Source organism: Colias eurytheme, chromosome 20 (assembly GCF_061535395.1).
Source record: "Colias eurytheme isolate Ceu_HAF_F1 chromosome 20, ilColEury1 Martin Lab GWU primary, whole genome shotgun sequence".
In the NCBI taxonomy this organism is placed as follows: Eukaryota; Metazoa; Arthropoda; class Insecta; order Lepidoptera; family Pieridae; genus Colias; species Colias eurytheme.
Window position 1 is genome coordinate 9216371 of NC_142999.1, and position 19537 is coordinate 9235907.

The following is a 19537-nucleotide window of genomic DNA, read 5'->3' on the forward strand; positions in this document are numbered from 1 at the left end:
TTTTTCGTTTATTTTTCATATCGAAATCAAATGTTTAAAAATACGAATATTTGCACAAAACTAAGATAAAAATAATAAATTAACAAAAATATTAAATTTAATGAAGTAGAGCAACTTTCACTTCGGTATGAAGGAAAATCGAGCGTAGAGCACACGTCAGAACGCTCCGGCCCAAGGAGCGCGACTAAAGAAATTCGCTAGGATTTTTACTAATTATTTTAAATATTTTTTTAACATTTAAAGAATTATCAAAATTAAAAAAAAAAAATTTTAAAGGATTAATACTCATTGGTCTTCAACCAACTCGAATAAATTAATGGAAAAAATAACTTTTAGCAGTATTTATCAATAGATTTTGTAAGGCAAAAAATGAGAAATTTAATGAATTTATAACGTTCTAATTAAGAAAATCATAAGTTTTTCGGCAATTGTATTCAGCAGTTTTTAATAACGACTATATAAGGATAATAATGCGCTGATCAGATTGTGTAAATTGTAATCGGTTGCAACGTAGTGAGTGCACAAACTTAGCTCGAAATGTCTTTGGGGGAAAGAGACTTATCTTGAAGGCCTGATTAAGGTAACATAAAGTAACTTTACAAATGTGAAAAAATTCACGCGCATTGCGTATATAACACTAATTGATAAACAAGAAAAAAAAATTCAGTTTATCATTTCATTAGCCGGGAAAAAATTGTCAAATAACTTGTTGAAAACGCAATTTTGCTAGACTGCAGCCTTAAGAATTCGCTTATCAATTGACATTTGACTGCGATGACTAATATTATTTGCATATGTTTTTACATATATTTACATATTCGTAGGAGGGAATGCAGTAATACCTTAATAAGTAAAAATAACACCAAATAAGGTAAACTATTATATCGAAAATATGCTAATTTTGAATATAAAGTGGCGTTAGAGTAGAGATATGCTTATCTATAAATTAACAAGTAGGTTTGTAACCAAATTTGTCGCAAATTGCGAATTATTTTATAAAAATATTTTTTTTAATAAGTATTTATTTTTTATTCCGTTAGTTACTTGGAAGAGGTCGTAGATGGCAATGTTTTATGAAATAGGTTACGACATTTTGTTATTGTTGCTTTATCTAGGTATAGATACATTTTATAATGAAAAACATACTAACATTCAATTTTAAATCAATAAAACTTTGTACAAGATGCTCGAAGTAAAAATTGACCTCTCATAAAATGTAATAAGATATTCAACAAAAATATATTACATTAAGCATTAAATATGATGCTCTTTTTTACAAGTAGGTTAAAAGCCATTTACTAGACTGTAGGTTGTTAGCATGGCTCAAATATAGCTTTATCTTTTCCGTGTTATCTATACATATAATAAAATCGTAGGAAAGTCAAAACTGTACATTGAATATTTTTTTAAAAGAATACATAATCCATGATCTATAATCGATATAGAAGCCAAAAATATAGTTTTTAGAATTTTTGTCTGTTTGTCTGTTTGTCTGTTTGTCTGTTTGTCTGTATGTTTGTCCGAGCTAATCTCGAAAAGTACTGCATAGATTGACTTCAAATTTTGCATGAATATTACTAACAGGTCGTGTGAGGTTTTTTTAAACATATTATCATGCTATCACCTCCGGGGGAGGAGCTGTGAACCTTTACTTTTCTTACGTATTCCGTGAACTACGACAGCGTACAATCTAAAGACTCATGTTTAAATGTTGTTTTTGAGTAAGCCATGCTATTATCTAGCTTTACACTATAAAAACTACGTCATTTACGTTATTTGGGCAGAGAAACTGTTTAATGAATCTTAGTACTATAAAGACAAATTTGATTCAGCGCCATCTATGAGATTTCGTAAAAATCAAATCAATTTACATGTTAACACTACTGAACACAATGTTATCTATACATATAATAAAATCGTAGGAAAGTCAAAACTGTACATTGAATATTTTTTTAAAAGAATACATAATCCATGATCTATAATCGATATAGAAGCCAAAAATATAGTTTTTAGAATTTTTGTCTGTTTGTCTGTTTGTCTGTTTGTCTGTTTGTCTGTATGTTTGTCCGAGCTAATCTCGAAAAGTACTGCATAGATTGACTTCAAATTTTGCATGAATATTACTAACAGGTCGTGTGAGGTTTTTTTAAACATATTATCATGCTATCACCTCCGGGGGAGGAGCTGTGAACCTTTACTTTTCTTACGTATTCCGTGAACTACGACAGCGTACAATCTAAAGACTCATGTTTAAATGTTGTTTTTGAGTAAGCCATGCTATTATCTAGCTTTACACTATAAAAACTACGTCATTTACGTTATTTGGGCAGAGAAACTGTTTAATGAATCTTAGTACTATAAAGACAAATTTGATTCAGCGCCATCTATGAGATTTCGTAAAAATCAAATCAATTTACATGTTAACACTACTGAACACAATGTTAAAAATTAATAATTTAAATATAATTATGTTATTTATTTATTTAACTCTTTAACCCATAATAAATCTTCCCTTCCCTATAAGGTGCGCTTATATAATTCGTGTGAATATACTACATTTTTAAAAGTGAGGGTAGATGTATATTATTTTAAGTCAAACTAGACACCATTACAGTTAATCTAATATTGATTGTGTTCATTGGTTACATTTTTAAAAATCTTCGTGTTTTAATAATTCGATCACGAGGCGGGACTCTAATACAAAAAGGTTAGTTCGTTGATAATTATTATTCCTTCATCATTTACATGTTGTTAGTAAAAATATACTTTGACTGTTAATACTTTTGTTCAGTATTTATCTGTATGATTATTGCTTGGTAATTAATATATTTTCATGTCGTATACCTAATTATAAACATAAGTGTGATGTGAAACTAGCTGGATTTATTTTTACACACTCACAGTCTTATATTTTGTGTTAATGTTAAAATAGTATTAATAGTGTAAATCATAATATTTTTTCAAAGTTAAAAATATTTCCTTTTTTCTGATGGTGTTGCCATCGAATTAAACCGCGCTGTCGTTTCGTTCACAAAAAGTCATGTTATTAGGACCGAATATGTAGCCGCCTCAACTTACGGAAACGAGAGTAACCTGCGTTGTCTGTTAGTTATTATATAGTCGAATTTAACGTTACATGGAAATTGGAATCTAAATATATGTATACCTACTTATATTAAATCTGTAGAGGTCAATTCTGCACATGAAATATATTTCCTAAATAACTATCACGAGGTGATTAGAGATCGACATCGACGTCAAAAATGTTTGTCCGTCTGTCTGTCTGTATAACCGTTATAGAAACAAAAACTACTCGACGGATTTAAACGAAACTTGGTACAATTATTTTTCATATTCGTGAGCAGAGCAGCAACTCCATTTTTAAGCTTTCGTCGCGTGTGCGTTCTTAATGCGTGTATCTTAATGGTTAAAGCTACACAGAAATCAAGTATGAAAGAAATGTTCTCCATATTATATAAAAAATATCTCCCGACATCATAAATGTCTATCTTTTATGGTTGAGCTTAGGAGTTCAAAGCTTTCTGATTATATTTGTCTACTAGCTGTCCCCGCGACTTCGTTCGCGTGGAATAGTGACTATGGGACCTATGACCATGGGCTCAGGGTGGGGCAACAATAAAAAATCATTTTTATTTTCATGCTCCCACTCCCGCGTCACAATTAGTACCTACCAGATCAAAGCCAGGGTAAGCGCCCCACCCAGCCCCACCGTGGCTACGCCCATGCTGAATTACTACTTAACATACGGGCATTTCTCTGTAAGCTCGTACAGGCTCCATATAAATGTTGTCCTGGCGATTTTTTTAAATATTTGCCAATAAAAAGTCTCCTATTTCGAAGAAACTTAACTGTTGTTTTAATAAAATAAGGTGGCCCACTGAACTTATACGTATTTTTCGAGTTATTAGCGATTTTCTAAAAAACCATGACAGGGGACTGTTTCGGGCGTCAGGGGACTGTTTTGAACGTAACAGGGTACTGTTAAGTGAGACAGGGGACTGATGTGTTTGAAAGAAAAGTCATTTTACATTAATCAATCATTTATTATTTAAATGACATGTTTTCGCAACGATAATCAACTAAGTTTCTTTATGAAAAATAACAGAAAACATAACGTTTTTTAAACATTCATATCACAAATCAACCTTAAGTGCTAGAAACATTTTGTACTTGCTAAGAGATCAATATAATATTATTTATTATAATATGGATTGCTCAATGCTATGCATTTAAATACTTATTATATTAATTTGTAATATAAAAATGTAAGTATTCGTATCAAAAATTAAACTTATGTGCTAGAAATATTTTGAACTTTTTGAGATCAACAGTAAGTTAGTATTATAATATCAGTCATTAATTAAATTTATGCAGTTAAATTGAAACACCTACTATCTTTACATCATTAACATAGGTTATAAAGAAAGTCTTTTCTCTCAAATTAAATTAAACTGAAATCTCCAAAAACCTTAAAAATATTAATTCAAATAAGGCACAAATAAATCACAGTTAATTTAACACGTTAAAAAGTTAGCGCTCAAAAACTTTTACTTCAGTAGGAAATTTATAAAATATTCTTTTTCCTTTTAAAATCAAGTCAGGATTATCCAACTTTAGGACAACTTGTTCAAATGACACGTCTGAAATGTCATTATCATCTATTCTAAAGAGCTGCGCTTTTTGGTCACAAATCTTGAGGAAAGTAACACGTAAGTCATTTTCTTCATCGTCAATCCCATTAATTACAGCAGCATAACGATATTCCACATTTTTAGCTGTATATTTCACAAGAACATAATCTCCTGTATTGTAAAATGAATTCTGAATGCCACTCGTTCCTGGTATAGCATCATCCAATCTTTGAAGGGATTTCGTTTGTGTAGGTGTCAATTCAGACTTAGCAGGCTCAAGATCTTCGGCTTCGGACTTTGTAAATACTTCTTCTACTGTCAATTTAGGCTTTAAAGCAAAGTTGATACTGCCTATCTTATAATGTTCACAAGATCCGCGGTTGCAAAAGCAGCTGAGAGTTTTCATTGTAAGTGTTTTACATTTAGTGGGAAGGCCAGGGATGGAGCTGGAATAAACACCTGCGACCTGATGTACATTTAGAGTACCTTTAAACCCTTTCTGATCGGCTGCTTCCTCTTCAACTGTATCGACCATTGCCTGAATGTCTTTACCGTCAATCGCGATACATGTGATGCCAAGACATCGCTCCTGGATAACTGTAACAAACTGATCAATATTGTTGATGTCACCTCCAGAACTAACTACAAAATCTGCTGTCCTTTTACATGTTGCTCCGATTCCATCCGGTGCACCTTTTCCATGGCCACTTTCAGTGTAGTTCCATGTAAAGTTTTCAATATCAGGAATTTCTTCAGAGAGTTTAGTTGCCATTATAAAAAACATAGTTTTATTGCGATACTGCGTTACAGGGCCATCGCTCAAAAAGTGCACTCGTTTAATGTTACATGGAAGAGCCCTGAAAACTGGTCGTAGATGTGTCCAAATGGCAGCAGGTGAATGGGTTATGTTCTCGGAGACTGTGCAAAAAGAAAGGATTGAATTTTGTAGATAAACTACAACGGTATGCAGGCTCAGCTGTGCACGAGATCCACCGAAATGAAAGGCCTGAATTTCTTCAGAGTACTTAGTGCAATAATTTTCACTGAAATCGACGTGTATCAGGACTTCGTCGCAGTGTAGGTTTGATTTCAAATCCTTTATGGCTTTATATTGGTGAACAATATTTCGCTGGTGTTCAAAAAACTTGTCTAAATCTTTCTGTAATTGCGTTATGAGCTGTCTTGGATGTACTTCAAATGTTTTTTTCAAACATTTAGTCACGAGTCGGGGCTTTTTAGTCTTAAAATCTTGTATTTGTTGCCTTTCCGAAATCCACATTTTATATTTTATGACATTTCTGTTATCAAATTCTTTATATTTCGGGTTCTTATTAAGGCAAGTATGACAGGATCTCGCCAAACAATTCACATTATACCGGTCGCAACATAGCTCTTCCAGTAACTTCTGGTGGTTGTTGTAACCCAATATATTTGCAGTATGAAGTGTGCTGAGCTTCATGTCTATGTTGCTGTGAACTATGCAAAGACATGTATCGCGGTTTTGAGCATTTGGTTTAACAACCCAAAATGGACGGAGTCGACAAAAAGTTTGGTAACTAATTTTAAAGTTGCCTGTAATAAACTTTTTGTAAAGATTCATAACTGTGTCAAGAAGATACCTCTTCTGTTTCTTTACAGTCTTCCTAGTAATAAATTCTTTTTTACCGGCTCCCATACGGCTATTACTATCATCTTCAAAGAAATTGTGAACAGCTCTTTTATAACTTTCAGGTATTTTACATCGTTTCAATACAGGTACATCTAAGCCATTGAGGTTGGATTTTTTTCCGGGTCTAGACAACGATTTAATTTCTTTAGGTATCCATTGCCTATACTTTCGAACAAGACTACCAGTAACAACTTTTTTGAAAATTTGTCTCTCCTTCGTATGTTTCAATGTAGAATAATTTTCTTTCAACTGATTACTAATGACGTCGCCAAACAACGCTTTCTTTACTACTTCTTTTCTTTGATCAGGCTCTTCTAACATTTTTAATATCTTTGTTTTAGGTGTATCTTCAACGTTCTTCTGCATTTTACTTTTAAATCTAGCTAACCTTTTCTTGTACTTCTCAAGCCTTTTCTCTAAACGTGCAATTTTTTCATTTCTTTTCCTGTTAAACTTCTTTCGTCGAGTCGTGGCTTCTTTCTTTCTTTGTTGTTGACTAGCACTGGAAGCTGCTGGGCTTGGAGCTGAAGAAAACTGCTCTGGAATTGGAGTGGTGGGTCTTGTAGGCGGAGGAGATGCTTCTAGATCTGATATTGGCGTATTGTCTCGTATAAAAGTATTAGTGACACTTTTCAGTCTTAATCTTTTGGTTCGGTACACGGTACAATGTTCTTTCCACTTCTTTAGGGCAGCTCTGTGCTCACGAGGTGTCATATCCTTTACCAACTTTCGTGAACCTTTTTCTTTCTTCTTTTGGTACTTTAATTTTTCCTTTTCTCTCATTTCTTCTCTCTTTTGTGGGTCATTTTTTCTTTTTTCATAACGTAGTCGTTCTGCTTCTCTCTTCTTCTGTAGTAATTCCTCTCGGGATAACTTTTTCTTTCTCGGAGCCATATTATTGTGTTTTCGCTCGGCCTGTGTAAAATAATACAACTTTATAAAGAAATATAATGATACATTGATGATACCTATTGATAAACCAGATTATCGTATAAATTTACACAAACAATACATAAACACAATACCAATACGTCAAAAACACAGTCCCCTGTTATACAAAACAGTCCCCTGCCACATTTTCTGACAGAGGACTGTTGCCAGGGGACTGTGTATTTCGAATAAATATCACAATATCTTAAAAACTGATGCAGATTAGTTTGTTTAAGAACCTACCGATCAATTTAGACATAAATATAAAAAAATAAACTATATGATTTAAATAATTAAAGTAATTAACATGATATTATCACTTACCGGAGGACTGTGCGGGGTACCGGAACAAACACGTGTTCACCACACAAATGTCACTCTGAAACTAAACAAGATGGCGTCTCGTCACCGCTTTCGGCATCGTAGCTAACTTCACATCAATTGCGTTTCGTTTCACTTAGAACAATGTTTTTTAATCTTACAGTTTTTTTTTTCTATGGATTTAAATCTTTGGCAGGGGACTGTATAAAAATTTTGGGGACAAAGTTTGCAGGTGTTTACTAAATAATAAAATGCGTAATGAGATCTAGTTTTATGAAAATAATATATTTTAATATGTTTGCTTTATGATAATTACTGACAAATGTATGTAGCTATAATACCTTTCTCGTAAATCCCATATCTAGTCAACAAATCAATGGTGGGGACAGCCAGGGGACTGTGTTTTTAGAGCTTCTAACATGTGTAGAAAAAAAATTAAAATAGTTATGGTGCTTAAAACAATCAGCCCTTAAAGTTTCGGGATTAGAGTTTCTTTAGGAATGATTTATTAGTAAATAATTAAAGTACTTATTGAAAGAGTCGGTCGGGACAGCCAAATACGAGTTTACAGAGAAATGCCCATACAATTATTGAGTAAATACGTACAACCATACTGTACTGTTGTGCTACCATAAATAATTAAAAGAATTGTTATTAAAATTTCTTACTAAACTGAGCTAAAAAACTTACGTACCAAATTATTAAAGAAAATCAAGAAATGAAATGCCTAACCTATACCAAATAGTTACTACATATTGTAATTAAAAATTATGATTAGTATATAATATCGAAAATCAAAAAAGAAATGCCTAACTAATTCTACGTAAAATTTCTTTTAAATTATGTCATATTATTTTTTAGGAACCAGGGGGGGGGAGAGGAGCAAATTCTATTTCCTTCCTATCTTAAACGGATGTTTTTAATAATCTATGGTGTAGCCAGTAGCCACTGATCAGCTTAATCGATACTCAGTTTTTATCAAATCCAGAAACAAATCCAAATTAGATCTTTCCTGTCTCACGCACGTAACTAAAGGCTGAAGAGAGAGAGAGCACGTAACTAAACCGTTTAGACGAAGAAAAGTGTATAGAAAAAGGAATAAATAATTTCATAAACTTCCCGACGATCTTTAAAAATAAATTATAACTTTCATTTTTTTCATTCCCACTTTTACCCCTATGTAGGTATAATAAGTGGATGAACCAATTTTGATACACTTTATCTAAGAACCAGCGTCGGAAAATATTCTGCCTAACAAAAAAAACCGCATCTAATTCGGTTTACCTGTTAGCCAGCTACGGTGCCATAGACAGACACACACACACACACAGAAATACATAGCGGTCAAACACATAACACCAGTCTTTTTGCATCGGGGGTTAAAAATATAATACGACATAATTTAAAGGACATTTTATGTGGAAAATTTACCTATACACCAGGGTAGATAATTTTTGAAACAAAAAAAAATCGCAGTAGGATGAAACCCATTAGAAAAGGATATGATAAAAATGTAAGGAAAAATAAATTACGGTCAATCGGAGTTCGGGAAGTGGGAGGGGGGGAGCTTTTAAGAGAAAAAAATGGTTTCTCTCATTTCTCGATAATAATAACACCTGCTAATTTTTTTCTACATATTTTAATTGTACAGACATCACTTTTCCACAATTTTATTATATGTATTGATGATGATGATTGAGATTATAACACTCTTAGTCCGTTTTAATTTTTATTCACCCGCATCAGTGCCACCTAAAAAATCTTTATATATCGAAATTCGAGCAAAGTTAAGAAAATGAGAAATAAGAGTTCTCAAGGATCGTTAGAGATAAGAGGCTTACTATTGACCGAAAACAACATGTGTTATGCCGAACCTGAAACCGCTTCACAACGAGAATTGCGGCTCACAGCTGACCGCGAACGGCATGTACTATCCTGTGAGACCGAAACCTTCACTGAGGGTATATATAACGTCTCACAGCTGATCGCAAATGGCATATTGTACTATCCCGTGAGACCGAAACCCTCACTGAGAGGGAATTACGTCTCACAGCTGATCACGATCGTCATATTTTATCTCGAGAATTCTGAAACTTTTACTCAATATGAAGACCGTTTGACAAATAATAGGGTGCACCATAATATTATTCGATCTCTCGAAGATGAACATGAGCATAAGCAATGACTAGAGTAGGGACGCGAATATTACCATTATTTGAGACAAGAACGATTAATAAGTTTGTTTAATGAAAGATTAAGAATTGAAACTATTGGTCTCTTTAAACGGACGAATAGCGAGAGGCCCGTCTTATTGCAAACAGATTTCGACATAGTCTTAATGACTAAGAGGTAAACATAGAAGATCAATCTACAAATTCGGTGGTGTGGTCCGACAAAATAATATAAAAGTGGGTTTGCTTATAACCTCACAATTGATTACAGATCATCTTCTGTATAGGCGATATTAACGTAGTATGTTCTTTTTGTAATGCTTTAAAGTGGAGTAAGGAGTCGGCTTTCGTTTGAAGATACGCCGGAACCTTTGAAATCACTACTTTTAAGTTTTAGAGGAACATGTGCAATCTAAACAGTTCTTAGACAATATTAGCTCTTATAGTATTGCGTTTTAAATGATCCTTTGGTGCTCAACAATTATTAGATGCTCCTTTCATTCTTACTTTTAAGATACAAGGTCAAGTTTATCATTTGATAGGATCCCTTTTGCCTGAAGGCCAACCTAAGTTTCTTTAAATATATTTTGTATTCGACTACGACGAATAATCGAATACAAGAAATCAATATTTCTCGAATTTAAAACTGAACTCATTTCACAATTTTAGAACATGTTAATTCATCAGGTTAATCCGTATATATGCGTTTTAAATCGAGATTAGAAGCTTTTCCTCAAGATGGTGATATTAATATAAAATTGGTATAAATGCCGATAGACGGAAGTCTATCAGCACTCAGGAATTCCCTGAGCGTGTTATAACGCCCAGGCCGCAGTATTACAATTTTTCCTACAGTAGGGCGACGAATGTATTTTCGCATAGCAACGGAGGGGGGTAAAGTGACGCGGGCCACGTACCACAAACATGTTTAGTTTGTGGTACCGAGCGCGAAAGAAAGTCATCGTGTTTTTAGTAAAGTTACAATGTAAACTAACGTAATTTATTACTTAGGTACATATTCTATAATGGTGCGCTCAAACTGTTAATCTACATTTAATTTAGATTATTATTTTAATTACTAAGAAATGTAGAATTTAAATCACATTCATTCATGTTTTCCTCAGATATTCTATGTCTATGATTTTCGATGATTTTAAGATTTTCTTATCAGAGTATTCAATTTTAATGTAGTTAAATTTTATAAGAGACAATTAAGAACATTCAAAAATAAAGTGTCACGTATTTTTTTTAAACGACGAATGACGAAAAACGACCGAATCGTGGACGAAGTCGCGGGCAACAGCTAGTCATTGATAAAGAGCGATGGAAACTTGTTCTACATGCGTGTTTACATGATGTAATAACGGTAGTATAGAATAAGTAACAAATTAATTAGTATGGTTGAGGGTAAATCTGTTTCTTCGTAATAAATCAGTCTGTCGTTGAAGCCCGCCTTTCATTTACGTATCATTGGCGACGAGGCAGGATTTTTTTTTCTTTGTGTTTAAACTGTTTGTTCTTCGCGAAATCCAAGATGCCTATCGGTAAAATAGAACCTTTCAATTTGAGTTCGAAGCAGTGGCCTGCGTATATACGACGAGTAAATCAGTACATTAAATTGAACGAAATTGGTGACGATTTAAAGGTGTCCATGTTGATAACGGTCGTGGGCGAAGAAACATACGCGTTGATGTGCGATCTATGTGCTCCGAGTTTCCCTGAAAATAAAACTTATGAACAATTAATACAAATCGTGACGGAACATTTGGAACCTCAGCGCTCCGAAATCGCCGAGAGACACGTGTTTCGATTGCGGCGTCAGCGTGCCGGCGAATCGCTCACTGAGTACCTACAAGCGTTGAAGCATCTCGCGGCTACTTGCAATTTTGGTAAATGCAGTTCGTGTTCAACTCTGGAGGAGAACCTGCGCGATCAATTCGTGTCGGGACTATCGAACGATGCGATGCGTTCCAGAATATTCGCCGAGAAAAAAATTCAGTACAGGGAGGCCGTGGAACTCGCGCTAGCTTTAGAGGCTGCGGAGAAGCACGCAGAAGTGAGCGGCTCCACCGGGGCGGGGACGACGGATTCAACGGCAGCGGCGAGCAGCGAGGCGGGCGAGGGCCTGCACTACGCGCGCGGCGGCGGCGGCTCGGCCGGCCAGCGCGCGCGGCCGCTACGGGCTGCCGGCGCGCGGGGCGCGGGCCGCACGCTCGAGGCGCGGCCGGCCGCCGGCGCGGAGGCGCTCGGTCACCGCGGGCGCAACTGTTGGCGCTGCGGCAAGGCGCATGCGGCAGAAAAGTGTCGGTTTAAGCATTACAACTGTGATGAGTGCGGCCAGCGGGGCCATATAAAAGTGATGTGCAAACGAGTGTCAGGTCGGCAAAATTTTGTAAGCGACGAGTCGGACGACGGTTTGTACAACATCGACGTCACGACACGAGGTAACCGACCATTCTTTGTTGACTTGTTAATTGACAATAAACTTATTCAATGTGAAGTGGACACGGGAAGTCGTATTTCGGCAATAAGCGAGGATATGTATAATCGTTTGTTCTCGCATAAATTAATAAAAGCTGATAATTTAATTTTACGTTGTTATTCGGGTTCACGAATTCAATCTCTGGGTTTCATCGAGGTGGACGTACGTCTGGGCAGAGTGTATAAAAATAAATTACGATTATATGTAATTAAACAGGGCGCACGGCCTTTATTAGGAAGAGAGTGGATGCGCGCGTTAAACATTACAGAAATCCGCCTCAATGAAATCAGTGAAGATGAATTCGTGAACCAGTTATGTAAAGAATTCCCTGAAGTATTTTGTGATAAGTTTGGCACTTGTAAACAAACAATTCGATTACGACTCGCGGATAGCGAACCGGTTTACGTGCGAGCGAGACCGGTGCCGCTAGCGCTGCGCGAGAGGGTTGAGAAGGAGCTAGCTCGTCTCGAGGCTGACGGCTCGATCTATCGCGTTGAATATTCAGACTATGGGACCCCAATCGTACCCGTTGTAAAAAAAAATGGGGAAATTCGAATCTGTGGTGATTACAAAATTACAATTAATCCAAAATTAAAGAGGGATTTTTATCCGTTACCGCGTATTGAAGAATTGTTTGCTAACTTAAGGGGAGGTGAGAAATTTACAAAGATTGATTTAACGCACGCTTATGAACAGTGTATTCTTTCGGATGATTCACAACCGTACACCGCTATCACTACGCATATGGGCACGTTTGCATACCGGCGCACCCCGTACGGTTTATCTTGTATACCCGAAAAATTTCAAAAATTAATGGAAGAAACCCTCCGGGGAGTGACGGGATGTGTCGTATTTTTAGATGATATTTGTATAACGGGTTCTAATAATTCGGAACATATGAAAAATTTGAAATTAGTGCTCGAGCGGTTACGGGAAATGGGACTCACTGTTAAATTAAGTAAATGTAAATTTTTGCAAGATTATGTGAAATATTTAGGGTTTATTATAAATAAGGAGGGATTACGGCCGGATCCAGAAAAGTTGGAAGCTATTTCCAGTGCACCCACACCTAATAATGTTTCGCAACTTAAGAGTTTCCTAGGCATGCTTAACTATTACGGTCGATTTATTCCTAACTTAAGTACTATATTACAACCTTTACATAATTTATTAAAAAAGAACGTGAACTGGAAATGGGATTCAAACTGTAGGGAAGCGTTTAATGAGGCAAAGCGAGCACTCTTAAATGAACGGTGTTTGGCACATTACGAGGAAGGACGCGAGTTAGTATTAGCGGTGGATAGTAGCGCGTACGGGCTGGGCGCTGTGCTGGCGCATCGCTACGCGGACGGCAGCGAGCGGCCGGTAAGCTGTGTGTCGCGCACGCTTAACTCGGCTGAACGTAATTACAGTCAACTTGACAAAGAAGCGCTCGCTATTTTGTTCGGTGTAACGAAACACCACCAGTATTTATTCGGTAGACGATTCACATTACGCACAGATCACCAACCACTAACATATATTTTTGGCAGTAAGGGCGGTATTCCGCAGACGGCAGCGAGCCGTTTGCAGCGATGGGCAGCGCGTCTGGCTGCATACGATTTTAAGATTGAATTTGTTAGGTCAGCGGACAACGGGCCGGCTGATGCGTTATCGAGGTTACCGTTAACACGAGAGGGTCGCATTACAGATTCAGTAGATTATTTAAATTTAGTTGCGGACGCATTACCTGTTTGTTACAGCGATGTCGCCGCGGAAACGGAACGTGACAACTTATTGTGTAAAATTAAGCGGTATATTCTTTTTGGCTGGCCGCTTAGTCCGAGTTGCGATGAGGAGAAACCCTATTTTGCTAGAAAACAGGATTTTGTAGTTGAACAGGGGTGCGTTATATATAAATATAGAATAGTCATTCCGTACGTTTTACAAAACAAAATTTTAGAGGAGATTCATGAGGGGCACCTTGGTATGAATAAAATGAAAACCTTATCACGAAATTATGTATACTGGGCGAGTTTAGATAAGGATATTGAAGAAACATGTAGGTCGTGTCCAGCGTGCCGCTCGGTGCTGGACGCGCCGGCGCGCACACAGCTGCACCCGTGGGAGTTCCCGCTGCACCCGTGGCAGCGCGTTCACGCAGATTTTGCAGATTGCGGGGGTGTACGCTATTTAATTTTAGTGGACGCACATTCTAAGTGGATTGAAGCTTATTCAATGCGGTATACGAATGCAGATTTCACTATAAGAGTTTTGAGAGGCATATTCGCAAGGTTCGGTCTACCATCGCAACTTGTAACTGATAACGGTCCACCCTTTTCTTCGTATGAGTTTAAGACTTATTGTAAAAATAATTGTATTAGGCACACGACTTCGGCCCCTTATCGGCCACAAGGGAACGGGGCGGCGGAAAACGCCGTCAAAATTATTAAAAAAACAATTAAAAGAGCGTTATTTGAAGGCGAGGACGTGAGCACAGCACTAAATAAATTTCTTTTTAAATATCGAAATTGTGAGCACGCCACGACGGGTATATCACCAGCATTAGCACTACAAGGACGACGCCTACGCAGTCGCCTGGACGCATTGCGACCCGACGTGGCGGCTGCGGTTCGCGATAAACAGGAAAAGCAAATCGCGCGCAGTTCGGCGACGCTACGGGAGTTTAGCGTGGGGGATGCTGTGCTCGCGAGGGATTATAGGTCTAAGGAAGATAAGTGGGTAGAGGGCACTGTTTCTAAAAAGACAGGACCGGTTTCATATAAGGTCGAGTTAGGTAACGGCATCGAGTGGCGAAGGCACGTCGATCAAATAATATCCGCGAAAAATAGGTTCTCGTTAACACGCACAAATGCCACCGGTACAGACGACGCGGGTGACCTTGAGGCCGGTAAAAAACTCGAGGGGGAGACGTGGGAAGACGCAGCCAGTGGTGACGAAACAAATCACCAGTCAGAGACTGCAGGGCTGTCCCCACCGGCCCGCGTAGAGGCGGCACCAAAAGCGTCGCAGGTTAGCCCTGAGACATCACAAATGTCCGCTCGTGCACTGCGTGCAATTAATCGAGCAAAAAAATTATTGTAAGGAAGTTTATGTAATTTAGGTTCTAGTAGTATTTATATAATATTAATTATTAAGTATATGTAATTTGGGTTATGGTATTTATATGTATAATTGTGCAATCAAGGCGTTTCCTTATGTTTATTATGTTCCAAGCTGTCTTTTAAGTTTGTATGTTAATTACTGTTGTATCTTTTAAGTTTGTGTGTTAATTACTTGTCCTGTATTATGTTATTGTGATCTTGTTGCGGAGGAGTGTAATAACGGTAGTATAGAATAAGTAACAAATTAATTAGTATGGTTGAGGGTAAATCTGTTTCTTCGTAATAAATCAGTCTGTCGTTGAAGCCCGCCTTTCATTTACGTATCACATGACAGTCTTGGAATAATGTTTTGAATATTAATCACAATATTAATTGTGTAAACTATGTGATGCATTTAGTTGTGACTATAGTGAATGACAATGTACTAGATGAGACACGCTATTTCATGTGCTTGAAGTAAACTTTTTAATCAGTGTTTTAAAATATTATCTTTAGTATTAGTGGGATTGCTAAATGTTGCAGTTGAGAGGATTTAATTACAATATTTGATAGTAGATACCTACTACCTATACAGGGTGTAATCATTAAGCGTGCGCACAGGCGATTATTCCGTAGCTATAACAGATATCAAAAAACTTTAAACTGATATTGAAAGTACTATACCTAATGAGTAAAATGACAATAATAAGAAATATCCAAAAATGTTACATGGAACGCTCCCAATCTGTAATAGTTACGGAATAATCGCCTGTGCACATTTAACGATTACATCCTGTATATTTTACGTTTTTCTTATAATCTACACAGATAATAAAATATGATAAATATCTTATTACATATATGTAGTTACGTATTGAAAACATACATACATTGTAACTATTAATTAACAGAAGAACTGATAAAGTCATGAGTAATTTAACAACCAATAAAATCATACCAATATAATATAGATAGCTACTTTATCACTACATAGTAAAAAACAAAGTCGCTATATCTGTCCCTACATCCCTAAGTACCTATGCTTAAATCTTTAAAACTACGCAACGGATTTTGATACGGTTTTTAATAGAGTGATTCAAGAGAAAGATCTAATTTGTTCAGTTTTTGACAATACAGGCGAAGCCGCGGGCGAATCTCTAACAATGAAATGAATTAAATTTTCCCTTCCCTTATCTATACAGTCGTCTAATCAAATTCGATTCACACAATGCTATCAAAGACAGAACAATGACATTGCATTAGGATCTGATGTGATCATGTGATGATGATTTCCCAGTCATGAACAATACACGACCTTGTGGTGAAAGTGTGAATGAATATGGGAATTTGTTTTTATCTATCGAGTAGACTTAGTATTACCTATAGTAGACTTGAGTATTAAACATATGTAAACTTACGGTATGTGACATGTTTGCCTGTAAACATGTGTTACTATACAAAGCTGATAATCTTGCATAGATACGCATGGCCTCCGGGGAAGGGGCCGTGGGTTATGTCGGATTTCAACCGACCAAAACCCCACTGTGTTCCGACAAGCCGCATGAACGACAGGGCCACGGGTATAGGTAGAATTCGTCCGTGACCCCATCATCGGCAGCCCGTCGCCGGGCCCAAACAACCGTCTTCTTACTTTATTGTGTGACCAAATTGACCATGCTTTCTATTAATACACGAAAAAGTGCGTTAAACATAAACGAACATATACGTCATACGATATTGGAAATATTAAGCCGATTTTTATGATTTTCACCTCGAAAGTACATTAGAATATTTTCTTTAAATAGATAGGGAAATTAGTCAAAACATATAAACAATTCATCTATTTACAAAATAATAAAATAAACTGTTCACCTAACCGTTATACGTATGTATAAGTATTCACTAGAGTCACGTTATACTCGTGCAAAAAACACCATCCTCAGCAAAACTCAATGTCATAATGCCATCCAATTATAAGCATTACACTTATAAGGCATCCAATCGATAGTGTTTAGACTTTACAATATTTACTTCCTATACTGTATGTTTACTATAACTGTGTTATAGAACTATGAATAATCTGGACAATTTCATGAGCTGAATATTTCTCAAGGAAAGGTAAATTTAGAACTTCACAAAGCACTTTTTATTGGATCACTATAGTCATGTTGGTTTAATGCTTTAAGATAGTCATAGTTGGTAATTAAAATCACTAACTATTGGACTTATTTGAATTGAAAATGAAGAATCTTTCGAATAAATAATTTATAGGTTCTTTCTTTAAACCATGCGAAACCGTAACGAGTGGCTAGTATAATATTAATTTAGATTTTTTATTTATTATTATTAAATATTAAACCAGACATTTACAGTGAGCGTGATTACGAACAGTCAATTATATATAGATATAATAATTAATTAGTAAATTGCGTTTTAATTTCATTATATAAGTTCTGTTCATGTATTTACGTATATACATATATTGATTGCAATTTCAATAAATGAAAATATATACATATATGTACTGATATATAAAAAAATCACATTTATAATTTTCTCACACATTTATAATGTCTTGTACATTCAACATAGTATATTATCTGCGATCCAACTAAACAAATACTGCTCTATGTATCTGTCTGTATCACTATCTTAATACTATTATAAAGGCGAAAGTTTGTAAGGATGTATGGATGTATGGATGTATGGATGTATGGATGTATGGATGTTTGTTACTCTTTCACGTAAAAACTACTGAACCGATTACAATGAAATTTAGCACACATATAGAGGGTAACTTGGATTAACACATAGGATAGGTTTTATCCCGGAAATCCCACGGGAACGGGAACTATGCGGGTTTTCCTTTGAAAACGCGGGCGAAGCCGCGGGCGGAAATCTAGTTATATTATATTATTATACATACATTAATGTCACTATTAATATAACTTATCTCAATAATATAAAGATGAAAGTTAGTCTTTGTGAAGCTAAATGGATTACGCTTGGATTAGAGGATTTATATGGCTTTCTCGACACATGATACTTTAATATAGCTTTATATGATAGTTCAGTGGTTGCTGTTTGTGAAGTTGCAGGTTCATAAAAAAATTGTTTGTAATGTTGTTGATGACGCGCTAATATTAGGAACCCTTTTATCAACGTTCTTATAGGCAATATGGGTACCTGCGTATAAACTTGCTTGATAATTGAGCTATCGAACAAAATAATTGTTCAAATCAGCCCCGTAATTCCTGAGATTAAGGCGTTCAACTAAACAAACACTTCAGCTTTATTATATCAACCAATAGATATGTTCTATGAACCCACGACCCATATCACAAGGCAAGGTTCTAACCACTGAGCATACCCGCGTGGGAACTCAAGTGTTGACTTAAGTTACATTGGTGTAGGTCGCCGGTCAATGACCCGGTATCGGTCATTCGCTCTGATAACATAGCAATAGGGATGCTACTTCATGGAAATAGTTTGTATGTTTGTTTGTGAAAACGTTTAGGAGTGAAACGGGTGACCGTTCACCCGTTTCACTCCTAAACGTTTTTTGGTGAATTTTGATATGGTGATAGTTGTAGATTATAAAATAATTTTAATTTGTTATGCTGATAGTTCAACGTTTTTTTAAAGAATTTTGTTATAGTTATGATGTATGTTTTAAAAAAGGCTGTAGTATTTCAAACGATTAAAAAAATATGCCCATATCATCATATTTTTTATCATTTAAACATCAATTTTATTTTGAAAGCTAGTCCAGTCACAAACCTTCGACCGTTAATCAAGATCGGAGGCAACAAGTAAATAGTGTTTACTGATGAAAGTTTAATCAAACTCTTGAACAGATTTGATAAAACCTTCGTTAAAATATGGTTATGTAACAAATAGTTACCTTTTTCTAGGAAAAAAATGAGGTTAATTATCTGAATCACAAAGTATATATTATCATACAATTAAACGATATGTCTTTTTAACCGTGTTTTATACGTTATATTAAAATCGGAACACACCTTAATTACAAAATAAACAGCTGTTAATTGCTCTATAATAACTTTGTAGGCCATCTTTAGATATGTGTGTTTGTATCTCAAATAATCGTATCCTACATCTTTGAATTTGATAAGATTACAATTAATACCTAAAGCTGGAATGTATTATCATTGTATATTCTTGATATTGTTAATGTTTGCATTAATATTATAGAGGTATAAGGAAAA

The 19537-nt window shown here is 35.8% G+C and overlaps 2 protein-coding genes across 2 annotated transcripts in view; one reads left to right on the forward strand and one right to left on the reverse strand.

Moving 5' to 3' along the window:
• Positions 1-19537, forward strand: part of smash (smallish) — a 90936-nt gene that overhangs the window by 20095 nt on the left and 51304 nt on the right. The gene's annotated exons all lie outside the window — the stretch shown is intronic.
• Positions 3881-7949, reverse strand: LOC149899856 (uncharacterized). The gene is made up of 2 exons (XM_090113848.1): positions 7576-7949; positions 3881-7236 (listed from the first exon to the last, which is right to left on the reverse strand). The coding sequence occupies exon 2, from the start codon at positions 7213-7215 to the stop codon at positions 4552-4554; it is 2664 nt and encodes an 887-aa protein (XP_089969974.1). The 5' UTR covers positions 7216-7236; positions 7576-7949; the 3' UTR covers positions 3881-4551.

Coding starts and splice junctions, on each gene's coding strand:
- LOC149899856 (XM_090113848.1), bottom strand. CDS start 7,215: ATGGCTCCGAGAAAGAAAAAGTTATCCCGAGAGGAATTACTACAGAAG.